The following is a 20,755-nucleotide window of genomic DNA, read 5'->3' on the forward strand; positions in this document are numbered from 1 at the left end:
TTTAACAATCCTGTTTTTCTTGGCTCAACATTTAACATATCAGATGCCAATCTTGATGTCAGTCGAGAAGGAAGACAATTGGTTAGACGTGTTATTGGAACTCTTCAACCATGGCTGTTGCCAGGAGTTAACACAGCATTGACTCACTTGTTTCTGGTTCACCTCAAAACGTAACCATTTTACATAGAGAATTATTACAAAAATCATATGTGAATTCAAATGACAAATTTTCCATTATTAGAGATGCTCTAGATGTTGTTATTCAATACAAGAGAATGAAAAGTTTATCCAGACTGACATCCTTCCTTAATGAAACTAAATTGATTGATATAAAAACACACCTATTACGATTATTATTCAACAAGAATCGCGTGTTTGATTTTCGAGAAATAGACTCTGAGTTGGAAAGCACCAATCATTCCTATACTTATTCACAAGCATTCATTGAACACTCAATTGCCCATGTTTCGAAATTATGGTTGATGATATGTGGCAATTCATGTCATATGAGTTTAAAGGAACTGGTGAGGAATTTGAATTGTTCATGGGTATGCTTCTCCTACACGAAAGTACATCATTGAAAGGACAATCCTTTACAAAAAGTCCACTATTTAAAAGTATAACAAACTCAACGTTGAACCTAGAATTGGAAGAATGGTCAATCAACATAAAAAGCTTGCTACATGATAGAAATCTCTCAAAGATAACACTTCAAATCACAGTTGGTAATAGGTTCACTCAATTGGCAAACAATTATTTTAGAAATTCTTTTATAAAACCATATGATGAAGCATGTCCAGATGGAATGTTTTATTTAAAACATCATCAAGAAGAAAAGTATCAATTGGTAATATGTGCCATGACCTTAATTGCTGATCCTGTTACTGACAGGCTACAACCAGATAAGGCTCTCAATTTGCTCAAAACATTAGTTCTCTACTCTGGAAAAGATGAATCAGAAATTCACACAGAAAACTCTGCTATTGGATGGATTATTGCTCCAAATATGGATGCAAATACGATCAGTCTAACAAATTTGCGAAATTTAAAGCAAACACCAACATCTCAAGCTCTATCTTCACTTGAAAATGGTTCTTTGAAATTAATGGTTACAGAGCTCTAGTAACAATACAATTACCTTGTATTATGTTTCGAATAATCAAATTTTATTTAGTTTTTAAAGATTGTGAAAATGATTTGGTGTCTTCGGTTGAAATAACAGTCAATCTTCTATCAGTAGCAAACACTTGTGTTCCAGCATTAATAGGAATCTTGAATTCAACTCTAGGACTTACTGAACTATCGCCTGTTTTGAAGATGACCATCCCAGTATCACACACCACAGCAAACTTTTCATCATCTACCAAACTAATGTGATTCGAACAATTTTTTGCATTATTTCCAGTAACATAGCTCAAATTAATTTCATAAGATTTTGAAATATGAATTCCCTTAATAGAATAACTATATACGAATGGTGGTGAGTTTCTTGCTTTACACATAAAACTAAACGTCTGCGGGGTAGAAACAATGTTGGAACAATCATTCAAATCAATTGGAACTCCAAATTGATCTATTAAGGCAATAGATGAAGACTTGCCACCTGTATCCATAACACGACGTGCACTATAATTGACAATCATGTAAGATTTTGGTCCTTTTTGAATAGTAGCAACCAGAGTATTGTCGTAATAAGTTAAGGCAAAGTATTCTTGTCTTCCCTCAACATGGAACGTATCATTAACCGAATACCACAGGGATCCAGTTGCAGCACTAAATTGATAACCAAAAGCTTTACAAAATACGTGAATGTAATCCTCAAAAAGGAAGAGTTTAACATGTCCATTAAAATCTCTGTAATGTTCCCAAAGTTGTACACCTGTATCAGAGTTGTAACATATGAGAAGATTATTATTTACGACAGCAATTCCATTTCTTCCAGATTTAACAAGAATCATTCCATAGATAGTGGAATAACTTCTAGAGGTTGTGAAACTAAAGTGAGTACCATTCAATACGGAAGTTCTCAAAATAAAGTCCATATTTGTCTTGGGATTTCTTCTCACTGTGAAATAGTAATTGCCCTCTTGTTGATACAGTGGTGAGATCTCCTTAACTAATTCTCCTTCCTCTGAAGATGGAAATTGAACGATTGGTAACAAGGTTCCATTTACAAGATCAATAGCAATCAAGAAATCCATTCCAGTGGCAATATTATTGGCCATTCCATATAGTTGCTTGCTTAATGGATCCATCACGACAGAACGTGGGAGAATTCTCCAACCGAGATGAGCAGTTTGATAGACAGTAGATGTTGCATCATCTCTAACATATCGACTTCTCCACATGTTTCCATCAGGCATGGCCCAACTATCATCTAAACTAGCACCATAATCAAGGCACCAAATTCCCTCAATCAAGACGAAAAAGCTAAGCAAACAAATAGTGAATGAAAACGGTGAGTTTTTCATCGTCGATACACTTTGAAATATTTGTTTTTGTGTTTTGATGGTGCCCCTGTTTATATTAACTGCGAGATGATTGTTTGTACGATGCTACAAGCTTACTAATATCTCATAAATCTGCTACCGTATTGAACGTTTACGGTTGTGATACAGTATTTGAATACAAAATACAATCTAACATGTGCAATAGTCTCACAATAAATAGAAAACTTGCCATACAATTGTGTAACATTGATTTATTTTGTTATTTACAAGATATTGTTTAGATTTGTTTCATGATCCTTAAATCCAGCTATATCATGATTGACTGGTGCAATTAAAATATCTCAGTAAAATCTATTTCACAATTCATTCTCTCAGACACTACACAACAAATGTGGAGGGAGAAATTATGATTGATGAATACTTCTCTGATGATAGTTGTTAAAATTATTCTAAACTAATATTAATTTTGAGAAGGAGTGGCAACTTGTTGCTTTTCCAACAATTTTCTTTCCTTTCTCTCTTGCTTTTGAGCTTGTTTTTCCAATTTTCTTTGAGCTTTGATTATTTGCTTTTCAAGTTTCTTTTCCATTTTCCAAGCATGCTTTTGTTCCTTCTTTTGGAGTTTCAACAAGAGCTTTTCATCAACAGTTGGTGTGACAATATCAGCATTGTTGGAAACTGGTTCAGTTGATACTTGTTGAACTGGTGGTACAGTAACAATTACTGGTTCAACAATAGGTACGTTAATTGGAACAGTTGGTTCACTATAAGTTGTGGTAGTTGAAACAGTTTCTGGTTGAGTAGAAGTATTTCCTTGTTGCTTTCTTTGCTTCTTCAATGCAATCTTTTCAAGCTTGTATTGAGCTTTGATCAACTTCTTTTCCAATTTAAATGCTTTCTTTTCTTCCTTCTTTTCAAGTTTGAGTTTAAGTCTTTCTTCCTTGTTTGGAGATGACTTAATAGTAGATGGAACATTTGAGTCAATGCTAACATTGACAGGATGGAATGACTTTCTCAAAGATTTCATTTCAAATTTTAGAGTCATGATTTGTTCCTTCTTCATCTTAATTTCATCTTTCAATAATTCAATTTGTTGCTTCTTTTCGGAAAGACTTTGAGATTGTTCTTCAGTCAATTGAAGTTTGACCTTTCTTTCTTTCTTTTCCTTTCTTTCCTTCTTTTCATGATTCAATTTCTTCTTCATTACTCTGAAAAGAATTGGTTTATCTTGTGGAATTTCTTGAATTAATTTCATCATTTCAGAAAAATCATTTTCATTATTAATTATATAAATTGTTTTTCTCTTCTCAGAAGATGGAACAATAGCCTTGATCTTGAAAGTGGATAATAACACTTCATCAGAAGAAGTAGCAGATGGTAAATCTTGAACAAATTCTCTAACAGATTCATTCAAGCCTCCGAAATTAATTAATTGGAAAACCTTTTCAATACTTTCTTCCTTGTTCTTTCTCATGATTAATTTACCAGTGAGAGTATTATTATTATTATTATTATTATTAGTACACATTTTCTTATCAATTGTTTTAGATTATTTAAATAATTGTTTGATTTGTTTTTTTTGTTGGTTGAAAAATGAAAATAGAAAGGGTGGGAAATTTTATTTCATTCCACAACAGCAAAGTTCACCATCTCTCCAAAAATAGTTTTTTTGTAAGGTTACAACAACTTAATTAACGCCAATCTTGCTTCACCTTTAATAAAAACAAGAACAAATTTCCAATACTCAACTCTTTCAACTTTACAATGAATATTTACAAGGAACAGATTTGCAAATTTGTGCTAATTTAGAAAGTATGGTTGAGCAAAAAATTGGCTCTTCATAATAATCTTCCAATTGTTCTGCCCATTTACTTGCTTCCTCCTCATTTGTAAATTCAACTTTTTCAGTGCAATATTCAATCAAATCATTTAGTCCATGTTCGTGAGCTTTCTTCATGACGTTTAAGAGATTTCGATTGGGAATTTCCAAATGTTCCTTTCCGTAAATGTATTCAATAATGAAAAGAGTTTCGTATGGAAAGATTTCACTAGAATTCCAAGTACCATTCTCACTTGAGAGAAATGCTTCAAAAAATAAGCTTTTTGACATGAGAATTGTTTTGTGACATTTCACGGTGAATGAAGTGAGGCCATCTTCTGATGTAATTGAAATGTCAATGTCAGAATCACATTCTTTGGTGAATAATTCCCATAGTGGATTAGAAATGTCCTCTTTTTCTGTAATATCCAATTCAGTTATTGAGTTATTGGAAACTAGAAGATTGTGTAAATTATTCAAATAAATTCCACATTCGAAATTTTCAATATAATACGCAACTTTTTGTTTTGCCTTTTCAGTAAAACCAAAACTTTCCAAATATCCCAAATTAACACCTTCGAATAAAATTTTCTTCCAATAAGTCAACTCATTCTCATCAGCTTTATCCAATAGAAAGAGTAATGCAAGTTTCCTCTCCAAAATAATCGACTCCTCCTCATCCAAATCATCAGGCAACACTTCAATACTATCATACATTAGCACATCCACAATAACTTGCAATTCTTCTCTTTCCAATTTTGACAATTGACTCAACAATTTCTCATTCAGAAAGACATTTTCAAAAAATGTTGGAAACATTACTTTCAATAAGGGAATAAAGGCAGTAATTTGATTATTCGAATCATGATTGAACTTTTTCAATGAAATTCCAGATGTATAGTTTAGTATTTCGTAATGTTTTCTTTCGGATAGTTCATCATCATGAGGATCGAAACTAGGATGCAGAGAAATGAGTTTGATGATCAATGGATTGTCGGCTATTCCAATTGGATACAAATAATCCCACTATTGATTATTGAGCTTCTTTGAAAGAATCGAATACTTACTGTGTACTATTAATTGATGATAAATATTATTCGAAACAAAAACTTACTGGCTAATATCATGTTTTCCAATTTCCGATTTTTTAAAATTTACTTACAACTACAACCTAGATTACAATTTACCAATTAATTAAATTTTCACAATTAAAATTATTCGAAACTTACACCAACATTAACATTCACATTCGGAACACTTGCCAAAACTTTTGCCATTTCAAAATCATCCGAAACACAAGCATGCATAAATAATGGACAATAGGAAAAGTATGAATTTTCACAGGTGAAGGAACGAATTTCTTTGTTAATTATTTCTTTGGAAAGTTTAGTTTTGAGCCATCTGAGTCCTTCTACATTCTTCTCACTAATAAAATTGACGCCTTTTAGTAAAATCTCATCAAAGTTTGTTGACATTTTTTTTTGATTTTAACAAACAGTTGACATTTGTTGGGTTAGTACCAACATTTACAACATTTGCAAATTGTTCAGATATAATAAAATATTCACATTTCGAAAAATCGAATAAGGACGAGAAAATTCTTACAAATTTCAACACTTTTATTCTCTCAAGAAATATATTAAAACACTAAAAAAATTAACACCAAATTAAGGAGATATGGATGAAAACATCTGAACTTGGATCCTTTAACACCATCTAACACCTCCAACACAACCCAATCCACCACCATAACCAAAACCACCACCGTATCCAAAACCACCTCCATAACCACCATAAAATGGAATTCCATATCCTCCGTATCCACCATAGAATGGCATTGAATAAGCACTTCCATAATTAGTTCCATAACTACTTGGTCCAGTATATGAAGATCCATAACTTGAGTATGGTTGTGAATTGACTGCATTCACTTGATTCAAATAGGATTGAGAATTTTGTCCATATTGATTGTAATTTCCTCCAGTGACTCCATAGTTAGAACCAGCGCCTCCTGATGTACCATAATTAGTACCGTAATTGTTGCTATATTGACAGTTGACCAAGCAAGAAGCCAAAAGTAAGGTTGCCACGAGAGCAATGATGAATTTGTTCATTGTTTTTGAGATGTTTTTTATGTTTGAATTGAATTTGAATGAGGATGTTGTTAGGTGGTTATTTATATGTTTGAAAGATTGTGTTTTGAGTACTAATAGTTTGTTTCCAAATGTAAAATTGACAAAAAAGGAGTGTCTGGTTAATTTGGAAAGGTTGTTGAGTAAAAATGGAGTTGACTAAAATGTAACATTTCATTTATGTTTAATAATGGAATAAGAGGTTTGTTAATCATTTTTTATATTGTTTGATGAAATATTTAAGGATAATAGCGAAAATGCCTCTTATTTAGCCAAGTATAGTGAAAATCTTAAATATGGAATCTCAATAAATTTGGATAAAAGAAGGGTTGGATTTGAATTCTTGGAGAGATGATACCTTTCGGATAGGTATCGATTTAAATAATAACCAGCACAATGGGGAAATAGTACATATTTCACATTTTAAGTAATTGAATGGCTACGGCCATATCACGATGAATGCACCTCATCCCGTCCGATTTGAGAAGTTAAGCATCGTCGAGCCACATCAGTACTGAGGTTGGAGACAACTTGGGAACCTGTGGTGCTGTAGTCTTTTTTACTTTAACAGGTTTTTCAACATTAGCTGATTTTATGTTACGGTAGTCTTTTTGTCAACAATGAAGTATTTGGTTATACCTAATTAGATGTTTTTGATGGTGATGATGCTGAAAGTCGCTTTTGAGTTTGAACTTTGTTAAACTCTTGAATGGAACCAGGCTTGAAATTTATTGAAATTAATCATTTCAACAGTTTGCATTTGAAATTTGCTTTGAATTATAATCAAGATTCTTTAATTTGTTGCTCCACAACTTGTCCATATAATGAAATATCATGATTTGGTTGATATCAATATTTCAAGGAGATTGAGTGGCTCTTTTATAACATTCAATGATTTAAGGTTGGGAAATTTAAAACTGAATTAATTCAGTGAACAAAGATAACGTTTGATGTCATCCTCGTTAACAAAACAAATTACAATAATAAATAATAATTGCACCACGTTACCCTTATTACTCTTCTTCCTCAAGGAGTTTTTCTATCCAATCGCGTAGAATATAGTCGGCATTCGGATACGATCGGTTTTAAGTCCCGCTCTAAGCAAGAACGTTCTATCATCAAAAAACTTCAATTTTTAAATTTAAAAAAAATGTCCAGAATTATCACCAAGAAGGAATTGGAAGAACACGACGAAAATCACAAGGATCAATGGATTGCTGTTGATGGAAAGGTTTACACAATCACTGAATATAAACATGAACATCCAGGTGGTGAAGATATTTTGCTCGAACACGCTGGTGCTGATGCCAGTGAAGCTTTTGAAAATGTCGGACACAGCAAGGATGCCAGAAATAAGTTAAAGTCATTGCTTGTTGGTGAATTGGAAGGATACAAATCATCAGGAGCCAAGGATGAAGTTTCATCATCAACAACAACTTCTGCATCATCAGGATCATCAGTTATGCCAATTATTGTTGGTCTTGTTGCTGTTGTTATTGCAGCTGGCGTTTACTTTACTAAAATTGCACAATAAATTAATAAACAATTAAATATTTAAAATCTCCTAAAATTTATCTCCATTTGTTAAAATTGTTTGAATTGCTCAACAACAAGCTTTTTCAATCTAAATAAATTTAAAATTCACTTTTTTTTAATACAAAAAACCTTGGAAGAATATGTGTCCTAAGTTAAATTATTCCCTGAAAATAACAGTTCTATTCTTAATAGTACTCCACTTGAATCTCTTGTGAACCCATGAGAGAGCAATAACAAGTGACAATGAAGCCAAAACCTTCAAACCCATCTTCTTTCTTGGTTCAGTATCTGGAGCAGCACAGTAAGTCAAATATGTACTGACGTCCTTAGCCATTTGTGAAACTGAAGCTGGAGTACCATCATCGAATTCAATAGCACCATCAGAGAGTGGAGGAGCCATACCAATAGCACCACCTGGGAAGTAAGCATTCCAATAGAGACCTTCTCTCAAAGAAACACCAGCAGGAGCATCCTCATAACCAGTCAACAATGAGAAAATATAATCTTCATTATGTGGACGACCCTTGACAATGACTGACAAATCTGGTGGCAAAGCACCTCCGTTCATAGATCTAGCAGCTTGTTCGTTTTTGTATGGTGATTGCATGTAATCGAAAGCCTTGGCCTTACGAGTTGTTGGTTCTCCTTGGGAGTCTGGTTCACCTTCAACATCAACAGCAGCAGCCAAAACTTTGATTTCAGCATCAGTGAAAGCAACATTGAGATTACGGAAAGCAATTTCATTCATACCGTGGCAAGCACTACAGATTTCTCTATAAACTTTATAACCTCTTCTAATGGAGGCAGCATCGAAAGAACCAGCGAGTTCCTTGTGTGGCCATGGTTGGGCTGGAGGAATAGCAGTACCATCAGAAGCTTCAACACTATTCACATTGTTAAAGACGAGGAAACTACCAGCTGATAATCCAGTAGCAGCCATAAGGAGCTTTGGATTAGTGGCAAACTGTAGTTTAAAATTCCAATGTATTAGTTATATCAACATTAATATTTGTCGTTAAACAAGACAAGAAGGAATAATATTATCGTTAACAAATATGATATCATTTAAAAGAGCAAATTGTTGTTTCATCATAATAAAAATTTGGAGCGTATTACATGTTGATGAGAATGTAGAGAGAGATGAAGAGATGAGTACAAGATGATGAAAAAGTATGTTATCATTCGCACCGAGACCAAAACGAGACAATAGAGAATTTTAAAACAATAACAAGAGTTTAAACACACAACGCGGCAAATAGGCTACTAACCTTCTTGAAAGCGAACATTTTTTCTGGTTAATTTTTTTATGTATTACAAAGTTGCAATCACAGGCACTTGCTGGTGTTTTTCTTCTCACCAAAAATGCCTTTAGATGAGCAAAAGGAGAATTATGATCATCAATTCAAAAGGACACACTGCTTTTAATTCTACCTTCTCAAGAAAATTGTCATGAAATATTAACAGAATGATCAAACTTTTATCATCACCTTCATCATGTAAATTAACCCATTCAAGATATGATTTAAATTTTTAAAAATTAATTTGATATTGAATTAAAGTTTACGATTGGTGATGAGGTTTCAGACTAACTGCACTACCTTTCAAACATTAATTTATTGTTCGTTAGAGACATTTAACGACAGTTGTCATACTCAATTATTCTCTATTGTCTCTCAATGCATTACCGCCAATATTTGAATGGCGCCAATAACAACTAGAAAAAAAAATTCATCATCTTACTTTGTGCTAGTAAGGAGGACGTTATAAAAAGAGAAAACTTTGATGACTTATGCCTTCTAATAGGGATTATAAACCATCTAAACTTGATCAGAGTATTAATTCATCCGTAATTAATAATATTAGTACAATACCAATCGATACTACCAACAAGAATAATATTTCAGCTACTTTCCTTAATAGCCTTACATTTGATTTTTTTCCAACAGCTACAACAACCACAACATCCACATCAACAAGAAAACCTATGAGTAAAACATCCGTAAAAGATGCAGTGGCTGCTCATGTCATTGAAACCAAAGTTCAGGAGATGGAATCAGAGCGAAGAAAGCTCTCACTAGAATGTGATACTTTGCGATCCGAAAATAAGTGGTATAGAAAGAAGCTCACCGAGACTGAACATAGCTTAAAAACAACTGAGGAGAAATTTGAAACGATTAAGAGTAGGTTTTTACTAATTTTCAAACATCATATTGATGATCAAAATATTTAGAATCATTCGATGAACAGCAAGTAATACTCTCAAGTTTGGAAAAGACTCTTTGTGATACGAAAAAGAAGGAGAAGAAGAGACAACAAAAACAAGAACAAAAGAAATTATTACTTCAACAAACATCAGATGAAGTGATCACACTCAGAGAAAAGGTATGTTCATCCTTAATTAGTTATTCGCTTATTATGTCATTATTCAAATAATAGCTCGAAAGGAAAGAAACTAGAGCAAAAGCATTGGAAATTGAAGCTGAATATCTTCAAAAACAATTAGGGGAGATACGAGACAAGAATTTGGATGATAAGCTAAGACAATATGAAAGTGATTTGTACAATGAAAGATTGGAGAAGGATATGGCTCAGGATCGAGTAAAGACTTTAGAGAAGGAAAAGGAAAAAGTTGAACACGAATTATTCGAGCTGAAAATAAGAGTTGAAAAGAGCTATGGTGATCTCGAATTTTGTAAAAAGAGAGAAACTGATCACAATTCTCAAATCAATATTCTAACAGTAGAGAACTCATCGTTCAAGGAAAAGATATCCTTCTTGGAACAAAAACTGTTAAAATACAAACGAAATGCTAAGCAACAATCTCAAACAATTGAAAAGTTACAACAAAAACAGAAAGACCCCCTAAGTTTTAATGCCTGGGTTCAGACAGAAGAATCATTCCCTTCGTTTGAACATTTAAAGACAAGAGACGAAACAATAACGTCACTAAATTCTGAACTTGATTCACTAGAAGATAAGAATAGACAACTAAGAGCTCAATTAGAATATTATGCATCACATGCTCACAATCATTCCGAATACAATGAGGAACTGTTGAGAGAAAACCAAAATTTAAAGAATATCCTAAGTGAAATGAACAGAGGTAGAGCCAAAGATGAACAAAGAGTCCGAATGTTAGAAAGAGAATTGGAAATTAGAGATGTAGAAATTGAGAAGAGAAACAAATTCATCAGGAAAATGAACGAATCATCAATGCATTATGTCAGAAACGAGTATGATTGAATGATGCAAAAATACCAATAAAATTTTTTGTAAAGTGTAACGGTTGGAAAGTGGATCCAAATTTTTTATGGCCGAGTTTTAAAAGTTGAGCCGTTGCGTTTATTTAAATGAAAAAGGACTGATCCAACACATTTCCAATAATAACATTAACAAAAAAAACAACTCAACAACAATGACTGCCAGAAAAGCCTCTTCTTCCTCTAAGAAAGATTCTTATGATCACCCAAAGTACACTGACATGGTTCTTGAAGCCATTATTCAATTGAGAAAGAGAAATGGTGCCAGTTTACCAGCTATTAAGAAGTACATGGAAGAAAAGTATGAACTTCCAGAAACCTACAATACTCACTTGAAGTTAGCCATCAAAAAGTTGGTCGAATCTGAAAAGTTGGTCAAGGTCAAGGGTTCTTACAAGGTTGAAGCTGATTACAAGAAGTCTTACATGAAGGAAAATAAGATTGTCCTCGAAAAGAAGGAAAGTGATGATGAAGATGAAAAGGAAGATAAGAAGGACAAGAAATCCAAGAAATCGAAGAAGGAAGAATCCGATGAATCATCTAAGAAGAAGAAGAAGATAAAAAGAAGAAGTCTACCAAGAAGACCGAAAAGAAAAAGTCCAAGAAGGATGAAAAGACTGCTCCAAGAGTTTCCAAGCCAAAGAAGACTACCAAGAAGAACTTGAAGGAATCTGCAAAGGTTGATGGTCCAAGAACTGAATCAAGAGTCAAGAAAGCCGCTTCTGCTACTAGAACTGCTAGATCCAAGGCTAAGCAAGCTGCCAGAGATGAATAATTCTACTTCCGATATGATATGAACAACAAATACCTGTGTGAATGCAAATTGCAACACAACCCTAGGCACAATAGCATTGTAAATATTCCTCTAAGTACAACTCCTAATCATCACAAACAAACAACAATAAATATTTATTATCATCATTAAATTAAAATTCACTGAGGGTTTTGAAAAGCATGTATCACAATATCATTTGTTTCTCTATTGTATCAATCAAATCATCAAAACTTATCAACCAACTTGTTCCGAAGAACAGACCTTGATTAATCAAGCATCAAATGTTCCCGCCTTATTATTAAAATAAATTTACGTTAAAAAAACATCTTTCGTACTTTAAATAACTGAAAAAATGTCTATACGGGCCATGTCTACAAATGAGTTTGGCTCTCCAAGCAATATGAAGATGGTAGAGCCATCTTTAGGTTCTGTTAATAAGAGAACCTCAACAGCAAAACAAGGAGCACTTATTAAGAATGTCTCTGGCCGAAGATTACCTCACTCTTTTAATCAAATGAATATTCAACATCAACTCAATGTTCATACAGCAAAATTTGGAGTTATTGATGATGACGATGAAGAGGAACAGGAAAAGAAGGTTGTAAAGAAAAAGTCTAAACTGAAAAAAGAAGTACCTAGATTGCCTTCCGAAGAGTTAGCTTCTTCAAGTTACCTCAAATCACGATTAAGTCCAATCAATCACGAGTCGGAACAATTAAGTGGAAGAAGTAGTGCTTCTTCTGTCAGTTCTAGGTCTCACATTAATCCTCTATTGACTCCAATTTTAGATGAAGATTTTAAAAGAGAGAGATTTGAGGAAACATTAAACAAATCACTTAAAGAAAAGAGTTTTGAAGGTGAGCGAAAATCAGGACTCAGTTCTTTGAGGAGCAGTAATGATATGGATCTTGCTCCAATGTCGACAAGAAAGAGGGATGAAGAGTTACAGAGATCTACATTGGAACCAATCAAGAGACCTCTTTCCAGAACATCGGATTCAAAATTGTTGGGAGCAAGCGTAACAACTACCCATTCTAATAGAGCCAAACTGTGCATTCAATCGTTGGCTGAGGGATATGTAGATGCTTTTGAGGAATTATTCTTATTGGCCCATAGAGATCCAGTGGTAAGTTTTCTAAAATATTGAATGGGGTGAATATTCTAATACTATACAATTAGCTTGTGGATGATATTACAGATACCTATTTTACGTTAACGGACGATAGACTCAGATCTATTAAGGAAATGCTTGTGAAGGCAGAATCTTATAAGAGAAGAGGAAAATTCGAAAAGGTTTATGATATTTTCAAACAAATTGCAGACTATTTTGAATCAGAAAGAGATTATAATACAATGTACTATTTCTATGAATTGGGTGAAAATACAGCAAGGAGAGTAAGTTGTCAAACCTAATTGAATCATAACATTTTTCAAAGTCTTCAAATTCACAATTAGAAGGACTATCAAAGGAAAATGCTGGTAAAATGTATGAAAGAATGGGGAAGGTCAACATGGCTGTTAAATATCACGAAGCTCATATGAGTTTAGCTCACTCAGCAGGCGATCAAGTCCAAGAGGAGAGAGCAATCAATCAATTGTGGAGAGTGTACATGAAGATGGGAGAGGATTCAGAAAATCAATCGGATCTTCATAACGCTTGTCTTTTCTATGAAAAGAGTTTAAAGAATGCAAAAATGCTGAAAGATAAGGAAATGATTTCCAATTCTTTATTCAAATTGGGAAATGTATATAAATCTCTACAGGACTTTGAGAAGGCAATTGAGTACCAACAAATGTATACTACCGTATGTGAAGACATTGAGGATAAGAAGGGAAAGTCAGATTCATTTTGTGCTTTGGGAGAGCTTTATGAACAAACAAACGAAATCGATAAGGCAATCGAAACATATAATCAATTTTTATCTAGTGCAGAAGAAGCACAGGATGATGACAGAATTGGTACAGCATGTATTAAACTTGGTATGGCCTTGGGGAGTAAGGGCCAACATGACGAAAGTATCGCCTTTTTTGAGAGAAGTTTTGAACTTGCCAAGAAAACCAAAGATAATGCCAAGATTGGTGAAGCCAAAGTGAGATTGGGTTTTGCAAAAGGTAACGCCTCGATGCAAAAACACATGATGTCTCTGAATAAAAACTTTTAATTATTATGTACATTATTTTGACCTGTTTCTTGCATGGCCTGATTCATTAAGCCAGCAACAATTTTTTCCAACATTGGATTTCCTCCATTGATATCTTGAATTAATTTTACAAGTTCTATATGTACAAGCTTTAGCTTTTCTACTGTTACAGAGAAACTGTTGGTTTCTGTCATCAGTTCCAAAGCATAATCCTTTAAAATTTTGTCTGATGATTTTTGTTTCAAAATGTTGAGAAGACGAGTGTCACCTGATTTGAATTGTTCCAAAATACAGTGAATAATTGGGTAAGAGAACTTTCCCTCTGTTAAATCTTCACAATAACTCTTATTTGTATGATAAATATCACTTTGCAAGTTCAGATAGTCATCCAAAATTTGGAAGAGAACTGACAATGAATTAACAAGTGGAGTAAAATCATATGTTTTGCTATCCTTCTGGGTTGAACTTGCTTTCATCAATCCAACTCCAAGTCTAAACAATCCACCAGTCTTATTTTGCACCATTACAAGATAATCTTGTTCCGAAGGACAAATTCCATTGTCTCTCCAATAAATATCACAACCTTGACCTTCATGTAATAAGAGCAATTCATCCATAAAGACAGTGATTGCCTCGGAAAATGATTGTTGGTCACTAAAGCTTGAATTTAACTTTTGAATATCCTTCAAAGCTTCAAAATATACATAATTTGCACAATTGATGGTTGCAGGAGTGCCATAGATGAGGTGAGCACATGGTTTTCCTCTTCTCAATTTACTATTATCTTCAATATCATCAACTAGTAAACTGGCATTGTGCAATTTATCAATAATACTCTTAATTACATTCAATTCATCTTCGGAAAGTTTAAACCACTCATTAAAAGCATCAATTAACTTGGAACGAAAACCCTTTCCATTAGTATTATTAATCAAATAAGAATATGGATCCAAATGAGGCTTTACAGTTCCATTCTTTAATTTCTCATGATGGTCATTCGAATTCATTCTTTTCTCTATACACTATATTTTACACTTCCGATAATTGTTGTGAAAAATTCTCTCTCTTCTATTTACAAAGCCACACACGTAAAACAAAGACTAAATCTCCCCTTTACGTTTTGATGTTTTTTTTTTAATTTTTAATTAAATAAATTGGTGGTTCCTTGTTCACTCGTCCAAATAGTTAATTTTTGACGTGATTGAAAAATTGAAAACACAAGTTGTTGCAACACGTTGGATGGAAACGTTGAACAATGTTCGAACGTACTTCTTTTTTTAATGGTTGGCTAGATGACGTTTTAGATTCAATGGAAAATGTTTACAATGGATAATAGAATAATACTTAAATGTATTATATTAAAATAGACCTATTTTGGTGCTTGCAAATTTGCAATGATGTTTAATTAGGACCTTGTAGTGCTCCATATTCACTCAGATTGATTCTGTTTCTTGCAAGAAAAGTAATTTACCTGCTCTATCGTGTTGGGCCTTTCTTATTCTTTTTACAATGAATAATTTCTCTTTTGGTCACTCAATAAAACCATAATTTTTCTTTTTCAGTTGCTTTTTCATACGTTTCAGATACTTGTTTCCATTGTCTATTCCATTATCATATACATTTAAATGTTTTAATTTCTTCATTTTGGATAGGTATTTCACTCCTGAATCTTCAATAAAATTCTCAGAAATATCCAGACGTGTTAAGTGTTTCAATTTAGATAAGGATTTAGCACCTTCAGTTTCAATACTATTTCTATGAACATCAAGTTCAGTCAATTTTTCCAGCTTGCTTATAGATTCAGCTCCTTCATTTCCAATTGAAATTTCAGAAATCCAAAGTTTAATCAATTGATTCAATCCACTTATTAGTTTTGCCCCCTCATCTCCTAAATTATTAGCTGATATATCTAAAAAAGTTAAATTTGTCATTTCACTAATTGATTTGGTGCCATCTATTCCTATTAAAGTTGAGTGCATATAAAGTGTTTTCAATTGTTTCATTTCACTTATTACCTTTGCACCAGCGTCACCAATCCAGTTGTCACCAATATTCAGACTGATCAGTTGTTTCAAAGAGGTTATTGATTGGACTCCATCAACTGAAACAATTTGTATTGCATGAGCTGACAAATTAGTTAATTGTTTCAATTCACATATAAACTTAATTCCTTCCTCATCAATTCCATTTAATCCAACACTCAGATCAGTCAAATTTTTCATTTGACTAATACATTTGCATCCTTCTGTCCTTATTTCGTTATGATCTATGTCAAGTTTTGTTAGTTGACTTAGTTCTATCAAAGATTTTACACCACTATCATCAATACCATTTTCACTTATTTCAAGGCTTGTCAATTGTTTCATTCCAATCATTGATTCAATACCCAAGTTTGTGATCTTACACTTACTAATATTTAGAATAGTCAGTTTTTCAAGTTTTGATAAATATTCAACAGCCTTATAACCAATATCATTATAGCCAATACTCAATTCCGTAAGATTAATCAAATTACCAATTGATTGAGTTGCTTCCGAACTAATCACATTACTTATCAGATCAAGTTTCTTCAATTGGTCCATCTTACTAATAATTTTAGCACCATCATCATCAATTAAATAGGAATCAAATACCAGAGTTTGCAAATTCTTAAACTTCCCAAATACCTTTAAACTTTCATTACATATTTTCGATTCCTCCGTAAAGTGCACTCCACAAATACATTCCAAAAATTGGCTCCTTTCCATTAATTTAATTCTTTCCTCATCAATGGGCTGTTTAAATTTCAAATAAATTTCCGAACGTTCCTTGATTACTCTCATCCATTGTCTTGATATACGAGTGTAATTTTTCAAAACAAACCAATTTGAATATTTACCTCCTATAAGAAAGGAAATAATTTCAAAACAAATGTCATCGGGAAATTCTTTAATTTCATGCTGATGACTGATTATTACTTGGTTATTCTCTTCTGTGAAGTTGGGATCAATTCCTGTTTCTCGTAATCGTTTCATTTTTTTTATTGTAAAAACAAATCGACTCTTTCGCAATAGCAGCGAGCCAAAACCAAGCCTAACCTTAATTGATGTAAGATTTACTGCCTTTTTACAATAATGTGCTCGTCTCGTGGTGTAATGGTAGCATAGTGGACTTTGAATCCATTGACGGAGGTTCGATTCCTCCCGAGACGGTAAACGTGGCGAGCCATACGAATTTTGCATGTGGACGATAACTATTTTTTTACTTTCCTGGTATAGCCATTTCTTGAAATACCATTAGAATCGAAAATATTAATTGGGTTTTTTGAAATTGTTCAGATATTTATGTAATGTACAAAAGGAATTCAAAGAAGAGGAATATTAACTTTCTATTGGAATTCTAGTGATATTTTTGAGACTTTGCATATTTCTATTGGGAATACTATTTTGGACGCTTTTCAGTTTAACAATATCTTTAGAAATTCGTTCCTATTGCGATAAAGGAATATTCTTTATATTCATTGTATTAAGGGAAAATTGTTCATATTTCACATTGTAAGTAACTGAATGGCTACGGCCATATCACGATGAATGCACCTCATCCCGTCCGATTTGAGAAGTTAAGCATCGTCGAGCCACATCAGTACTGAGGTTGGAGACAACTTGGGAACCTGTGGTGCTCTAGTCTTTTTATATTCATTTTGACTTTTGTGAAATTAGTCTTGGTTTTTATTCATTTAATACTTGAATTAATACTATTGATAGCTATGTAAAAAATATTTTAAAATAATTTCCTGAAACATTCATGAATAGTGTATATTTACTTTGAATATAATGGGGATGTAGCTCACATGGTAGAGCGCTTCTTTAGCATGGAAGAGGTACGGGGATCGATACCCCGCATCTCCACTTCTATCTTTTTTGTACTTTTTACAGCACATTAATTATTTACTGTTCTTTGCATGTTCCTTGACCACATGAAACTCTACACAAAAACTATTTATTCGATTGAAAACCAATAAACTACCACATTAAACTCTAAAAAAATGCAAGTATTTGAATTTAAGAAATCCATTAAGAACAATCCATTCGCCCTTACAACCGATTCCTTAACAATTTTGTTGAACAAGATTATTTAGCAGAGGCGTTATTTGCTTTATACTTTTTAATAGAGAATGAAAGTTCATTTCCTATCACTATTACTTTCTTAAAGTTCCATGAATTGAATAGGGAAGAAATGGATTATCTAAATGAGCACTGTCCTAGATTTGGAATTACTGACGAACACATTAGCATGTATTCAGATATTGCAGAGAGATACATTTCCTTTGATAAGTATAGTACATGCCCAATTGTTTCTGTATTGCAAAAAGAACTTCCTTTCGTTCATAGTGTTTCAGCAAGTCCAAATCAATTTTCACATGGAAAGACAGATTTGGTTATTAAGAAATATTCCTTTGAGAAAAGTTATGAGTATGTGATTAATGAGCTAGAATTTCATAGAAAGTATAGTCATCCAAATATATAGTACCATATTAGTTTAAAAAAGGATGAAATTACTCTGGTCATGGAATACAAGAATGGAACTGGTTATACACCAAAGAATTTTAAAGATATTCAAAGTTACATGAGTCAATTATTGAATGCATGTGCCTACATGAGACATAATTTTGTAACTCATCACAATTTGAAACCTGATAATATCGTTTATGATAGAAATGATTCAGTGCTGAAAATAATTGATGTTGAATATTGTAGACATGTTGCTGGACGATTTAATATTGGAAATCCATTTTACAAAGCTCCTGAAAAAGAGAATTACGGCACTGTAGGACCATCCTCTGATATGTACAGTGTTGGAATTATTTTTCGAAATATTGTTAAATCTAATTATTATGAAAAGACAAGAGAATCAGGTCAATTAGCAGATGCTTTGATTTTGAAAATGCTTTCGAAATATAAGGAGGTCAGAATTGATCCATTAAGAGCACTTGAACATGAATTTTTTACAATAAATTAATTTGATTGAAGACCAATCAGAGCAGCTGCAGATTGTTATACGAGAAGGAGTTCTTCGGGATGTTCTGTTGACTGTGCTTGTTTTATGTGGAAAGGAGTGAGTGAATTCAATTTGAATCATGATTTGAAGATTTACACAACAAGTCATAATCATGAAGGTATTGGTTTTGTTGGTGGATTCATGTTAATGTTAGATAAGTATCAATTCACTCAAATTGGAACCTTGTCTAGAAGTGAATTTCCCTGCAGGAGGAACTAGTGCAATAATTCCATCTGGTGCGAATATTCTCAAGAATGATTATACACTTACTGCATTACTATTTGGAAAATTGATTTATTTGTTTGAATTGAATGAGAAAAAGTTTGTGAATCTCCATAAATATGAAGATTGCCAAATCGAAAAAGATGTAAATTAAAAAGTGTAAACTATTCTAAGAAGAATTTATTGCTTTACAAAAAGTGCCCAATCAACTCTTGGAATGATGCTGTCATTTGAGTTATTGTGCAATCTGGCACACATATGTCCTGCATACAATTCAGTCTTGTAAATTGTTCCATTATCATCAACAGTTACAGGAACAGATACGTAACCTCTTGAAATATCTTGCATGTCCATGATTGGCCACTCACTTTTAACATCTTTAGCTGATTTTACATCTCCTCTCCAAACACCAGCATCAGAAAATGCAGAAAAAACTCCAATCCATCCACTGATATAGGTTGGTCCTGATCCTCCTCCAAATACATGAGCAATTCTGTTCCACCACTTGGTATCTGGATTACCAGAGGCACTTTTAACAAATTGCTCCAAAACAGGAAGCAACATGTCAGACCACTTTTTCATAAGTTTGGCCTTTGTATCAAATTCAATTAATCTCTTTGCCCTTTCGTACAAATTTTGCCAATCTTCTTTCTCTCCCAATAAGGTTACACTTGGTAAGCCACAACGCAAAACATACTTGTAATCAAAGTAGTTCTTGGTTGTTGACATTAACACAACAGCACCAACCATTTTTTCCAAATTTGTTGTGGTAGAAAAATCTGGCATGATCCAATCTCTCACTGATGGATCTTTGATATTCTTTGCAATTTGTTCAGTCATTCTCAAAGTTAAATCCGCACAATCGGCAGTGAAGAGAGTTCCACCTCCCACAACAACCAATTCCTTTTTACCATCAAAGTCAACAAATTTGCTTCTCAATTCTTCTGATTTTGAGTTGACATAATTAGCAAATTGAGTTGCAATTGCAATCCAAACATCATCAGGTCTAATGACTAAATTATGATGTTCTGAATATGCCAAAATTGCTGAGTGAATAAATGAATTATTTCCAACTGTCAGGAAATCAGGACTTGAGCTACAGCTTGATTTTACCAAGGTGAATTTTTCCTTGGTTTTTGTTGGATCGGGAAGAATCTGCTTGATCTCAAAAGCTGGAAGGGAAACTTCGTTTGGTTTCTTTGTGGAGACAGTAAATGTGATGGGCATATTTTTTTTCAGTGTGTTGTTTAACCAAGTTCCAAATCACAAGTCAACCAAAAATTGACATTCAAAATTGAAATGTTACTGAATTGACATTACAAAGACAAAGGAAGAAGAAGTATTGATAAAAGTTATTAAAAGGTACTACTTCCATTCATATTG

General features: G+C 33.1%; 13 protein-coding genes and 2 non-coding genes across 15 annotated transcripts; 8 read left to right on the forward strand and 7 right to left on the reverse strand.

The window, feature by feature from the left end:
• Positions 1–475: 475 nt before the first annotated feature.
• NAEGRDRAFT_73959 (uncharacterized protein) lies at positions 476–1,123 on the forward strand (the record flags this gene model as incomplete). The annotated part of the gene is made up of 1 exon (XM_002670955.1): positions 476–1,123. One exon carries the CDS (start codon positions 476–478, stop codon positions 1,121–1,123), a length of 648 nt encoding a protein of 215 aa, XP_002671001.1.
• Positions 1,124–1,166: 43 nt separating this feature from the next.
• Positions 1,167–2,471, reverse strand: NAEGRDRAFT_73960 (uncharacterized protein; the record flags this gene model as incomplete). The annotated part of the gene is made up of 1 exon (XM_002670995.1): positions 1,167–2,471. The coding sequence occupies one exon, from the start codon at positions 2,469–2,471 to the stop codon at positions 1,167–1,169; it is 1,305 nt and encodes a 434-aa protein (XP_002671041.1).
• Positions 2,472–2,910: 439 nt separating this feature from the next.
• On the reverse strand, positions 2,911–3,978 carry NAEGRDRAFT_73961 (uncharacterized protein; the record flags this gene model as incomplete). The annotated part of the gene is made up of 1 exon (XM_002670996.1): positions 2,911–3,978. One exon carries the CDS (start codon positions 3,976–3,978, stop codon positions 2,911–2,913), a length of 1,068 nt encoding a protein of 355 aa, XP_002671042.1.
• Positions 3,979–4,209: 231 nt separating this feature from the next.
• On the reverse strand, positions 4,210–6,383 carry NAEGRDRAFT_53167 (uncharacterized protein; the record flags this gene model as incomplete). The annotated part of the gene is made up of 2 exons (XM_002670997.1): positions 4,210–5,224; positions 5,983–6,383. 2 exons carry the CDS (start codon positions 6,381–6,383, stop codon positions 4,210–4,212), a joined length of 1,416 nt encoding a protein of 471 aa, XP_002671043.1.
• Positions 6,384–7,551: 1,168 nt separating this feature from the next.
• On the forward strand, positions 7,552–7,954 carry NAEGRDRAFT_81668 (uncharacterized protein; the record flags this gene model as incomplete). Its single annotated transcript, XM_002670956.1, has 1 exon — positions 7,552–7,954. The coding sequence occupies one exon, from the start codon at positions 7,552–7,554 to the stop codon at positions 7,933–7,935; it is 384 nt and encodes a 127-aa protein (XP_002671002.1). The 3' UTR covers positions 7,936–7,954.
• A 140-nt stretch (positions 7,955–8,094) lies between these two features.
• NAEGRDRAFT_53169 (uncharacterized protein) lies at positions 8,095–8,877 on the reverse strand (the record flags this gene model as incomplete). The annotated part of the gene is made up of 1 exon (XM_002670998.1): positions 8,095–8,877. One exon carries the CDS (start codon positions 8,875–8,877, stop codon positions 8,095–8,097), a length of 783 nt encoding a protein of 260 aa, XP_002671044.1.
• An 849-nt stretch (positions 8,878–9,726) lies between these two features.
• Positions 9,727–11,180, forward strand: NAEGRDRAFT_53170 (uncharacterized protein; the record flags this gene model as incomplete). Its single annotated transcript, XM_002670957.1, has 3 exons — positions 9,727–10,117; positions 10,168–10,319; positions 10,374–11,180. The coding sequence occupies 3 exons, from the start codon at positions 9,727–9,729 to the stop codon at positions 11,178–11,180; spliced, it is 1,350 nt and encodes a 449-aa protein (XP_002671003.1).
• A 172-nt stretch (positions 11,181–11,352) lies between these two features.
• NAEGRDRAFT_53171 (uncharacterized protein) lies at positions 11,353–11,862 on the forward strand (the record flags this gene model as incomplete). Its single annotated transcript, XM_002670958.1, has 1 exon — positions 11,353–11,862. One exon carries the CDS (start codon positions 11,353–11,355, stop codon positions 11,860–11,862), a length of 510 nt encoding a protein of 169 aa, XP_002671004.1.
• Positions 11,863–12,324: 462 nt separating this feature from the next.
• NAEGRDRAFT_73968 (uncharacterized protein) lies at positions 12,325–14,134 on the forward strand (the record flags this gene model as incomplete). Its single annotated transcript, XM_002670959.1, has 3 exons — positions 12,325–13,098; positions 13,152–13,367; positions 13,409–14,134. The coding sequence occupies 3 exons, from the start codon at positions 12,325–12,327 to the stop codon at positions 14,132–14,134; spliced, it is 1,716 nt and encodes a 571-aa protein (XP_002671005.1).
• Positions 14,135–14,354: 220 nt separating this feature from the next.
• On the reverse strand, positions 14,355–15,120 carry NAEGRDRAFT_73969 (uncharacterized protein; the record flags this gene model as incomplete). The annotated part of the gene is made up of 2 exons (XM_002670999.1): positions 14,355–14,435; positions 14,521–15,120. 2 exons carry the CDS (start codon positions 15,118–15,120, stop codon positions 14,355–14,357), a joined length of 681 nt encoding a protein of 226 aa, XP_002671045.1.
• A 522-nt stretch (positions 15,121–15,642) lies between these two features.
• On the reverse strand, positions 15,643–16,695 carry NAEGRDRAFT_73970 (uncharacterized protein; the record flags this gene model as incomplete). Its single annotated transcript, XM_002671000.1, has 1 exon — positions 15,643–16,695. The coding sequence occupies one exon, from the start codon at positions 16,693–16,695 to the stop codon at positions 15,643–15,645; it is 1,053 nt and encodes a 350-aa protein (XP_002671046.1).
• A 538-nt stretch (positions 16,696–17,233) lies between these two features.
• On the forward strand, positions 17,234–17,304 carry NAEGRDRAFT_t676. The gene has a single exon. It is a non-coding gene; the product is annotated as a tRNA-Gln (tRNA).
• Positions 17,305–17,927: 623 nt separating this feature from the next.
• On the forward strand, positions 17,928–18,000 carry NAEGRDRAFT_t677. The gene has a single exon. It is a non-coding gene; the product is annotated as a tRNA-Ala (tRNA).
• A 328-nt stretch (positions 18,001–18,328) lies between these two features.
• Positions 18,329–19,111, forward strand: NAEGRDRAFT_73971 (uncharacterized protein; the record flags this gene model as incomplete). The annotated part of the gene is made up of 2 exons (XM_002670960.1): positions 18,329–18,564; positions 18,631–19,111. 2 exons carry the CDS (start codon positions 18,329–18,331, stop codon positions 19,109–19,111), a joined length of 717 nt encoding a protein of 238 aa, XP_002671006.1.
• Positions 19,112–19,552: 441 nt separating this feature from the next.
• On the reverse strand, positions 19,553–20,599 carry NAEGRDRAFT_73972 (uncharacterized protein; the record flags this gene model as incomplete). The annotated part of the gene is made up of 1 exon (XM_002671001.1): positions 19,553–20,599. The coding sequence occupies one exon, from the start codon at positions 20,597–20,599 to the stop codon at positions 19,553–19,555; it is 1,047 nt and encodes a 348-aa protein (XP_002671047.1).
• Positions 20,600–20,755: the final 156 nt, after the last annotated feature.

This window comes from Naegleria gruberi (assembly GCF_000004985.1).
Source record: "Naegleria gruberi genomic scaffold NAEGRscaffold_65, whole genome shotgun sequence".
Classification (NCBI taxonomy): Eukaryota; Heterolobosea; class Eutetramitea; order Acrasida; family Naegleriidae; genus Naegleria; species Naegleria gruberi.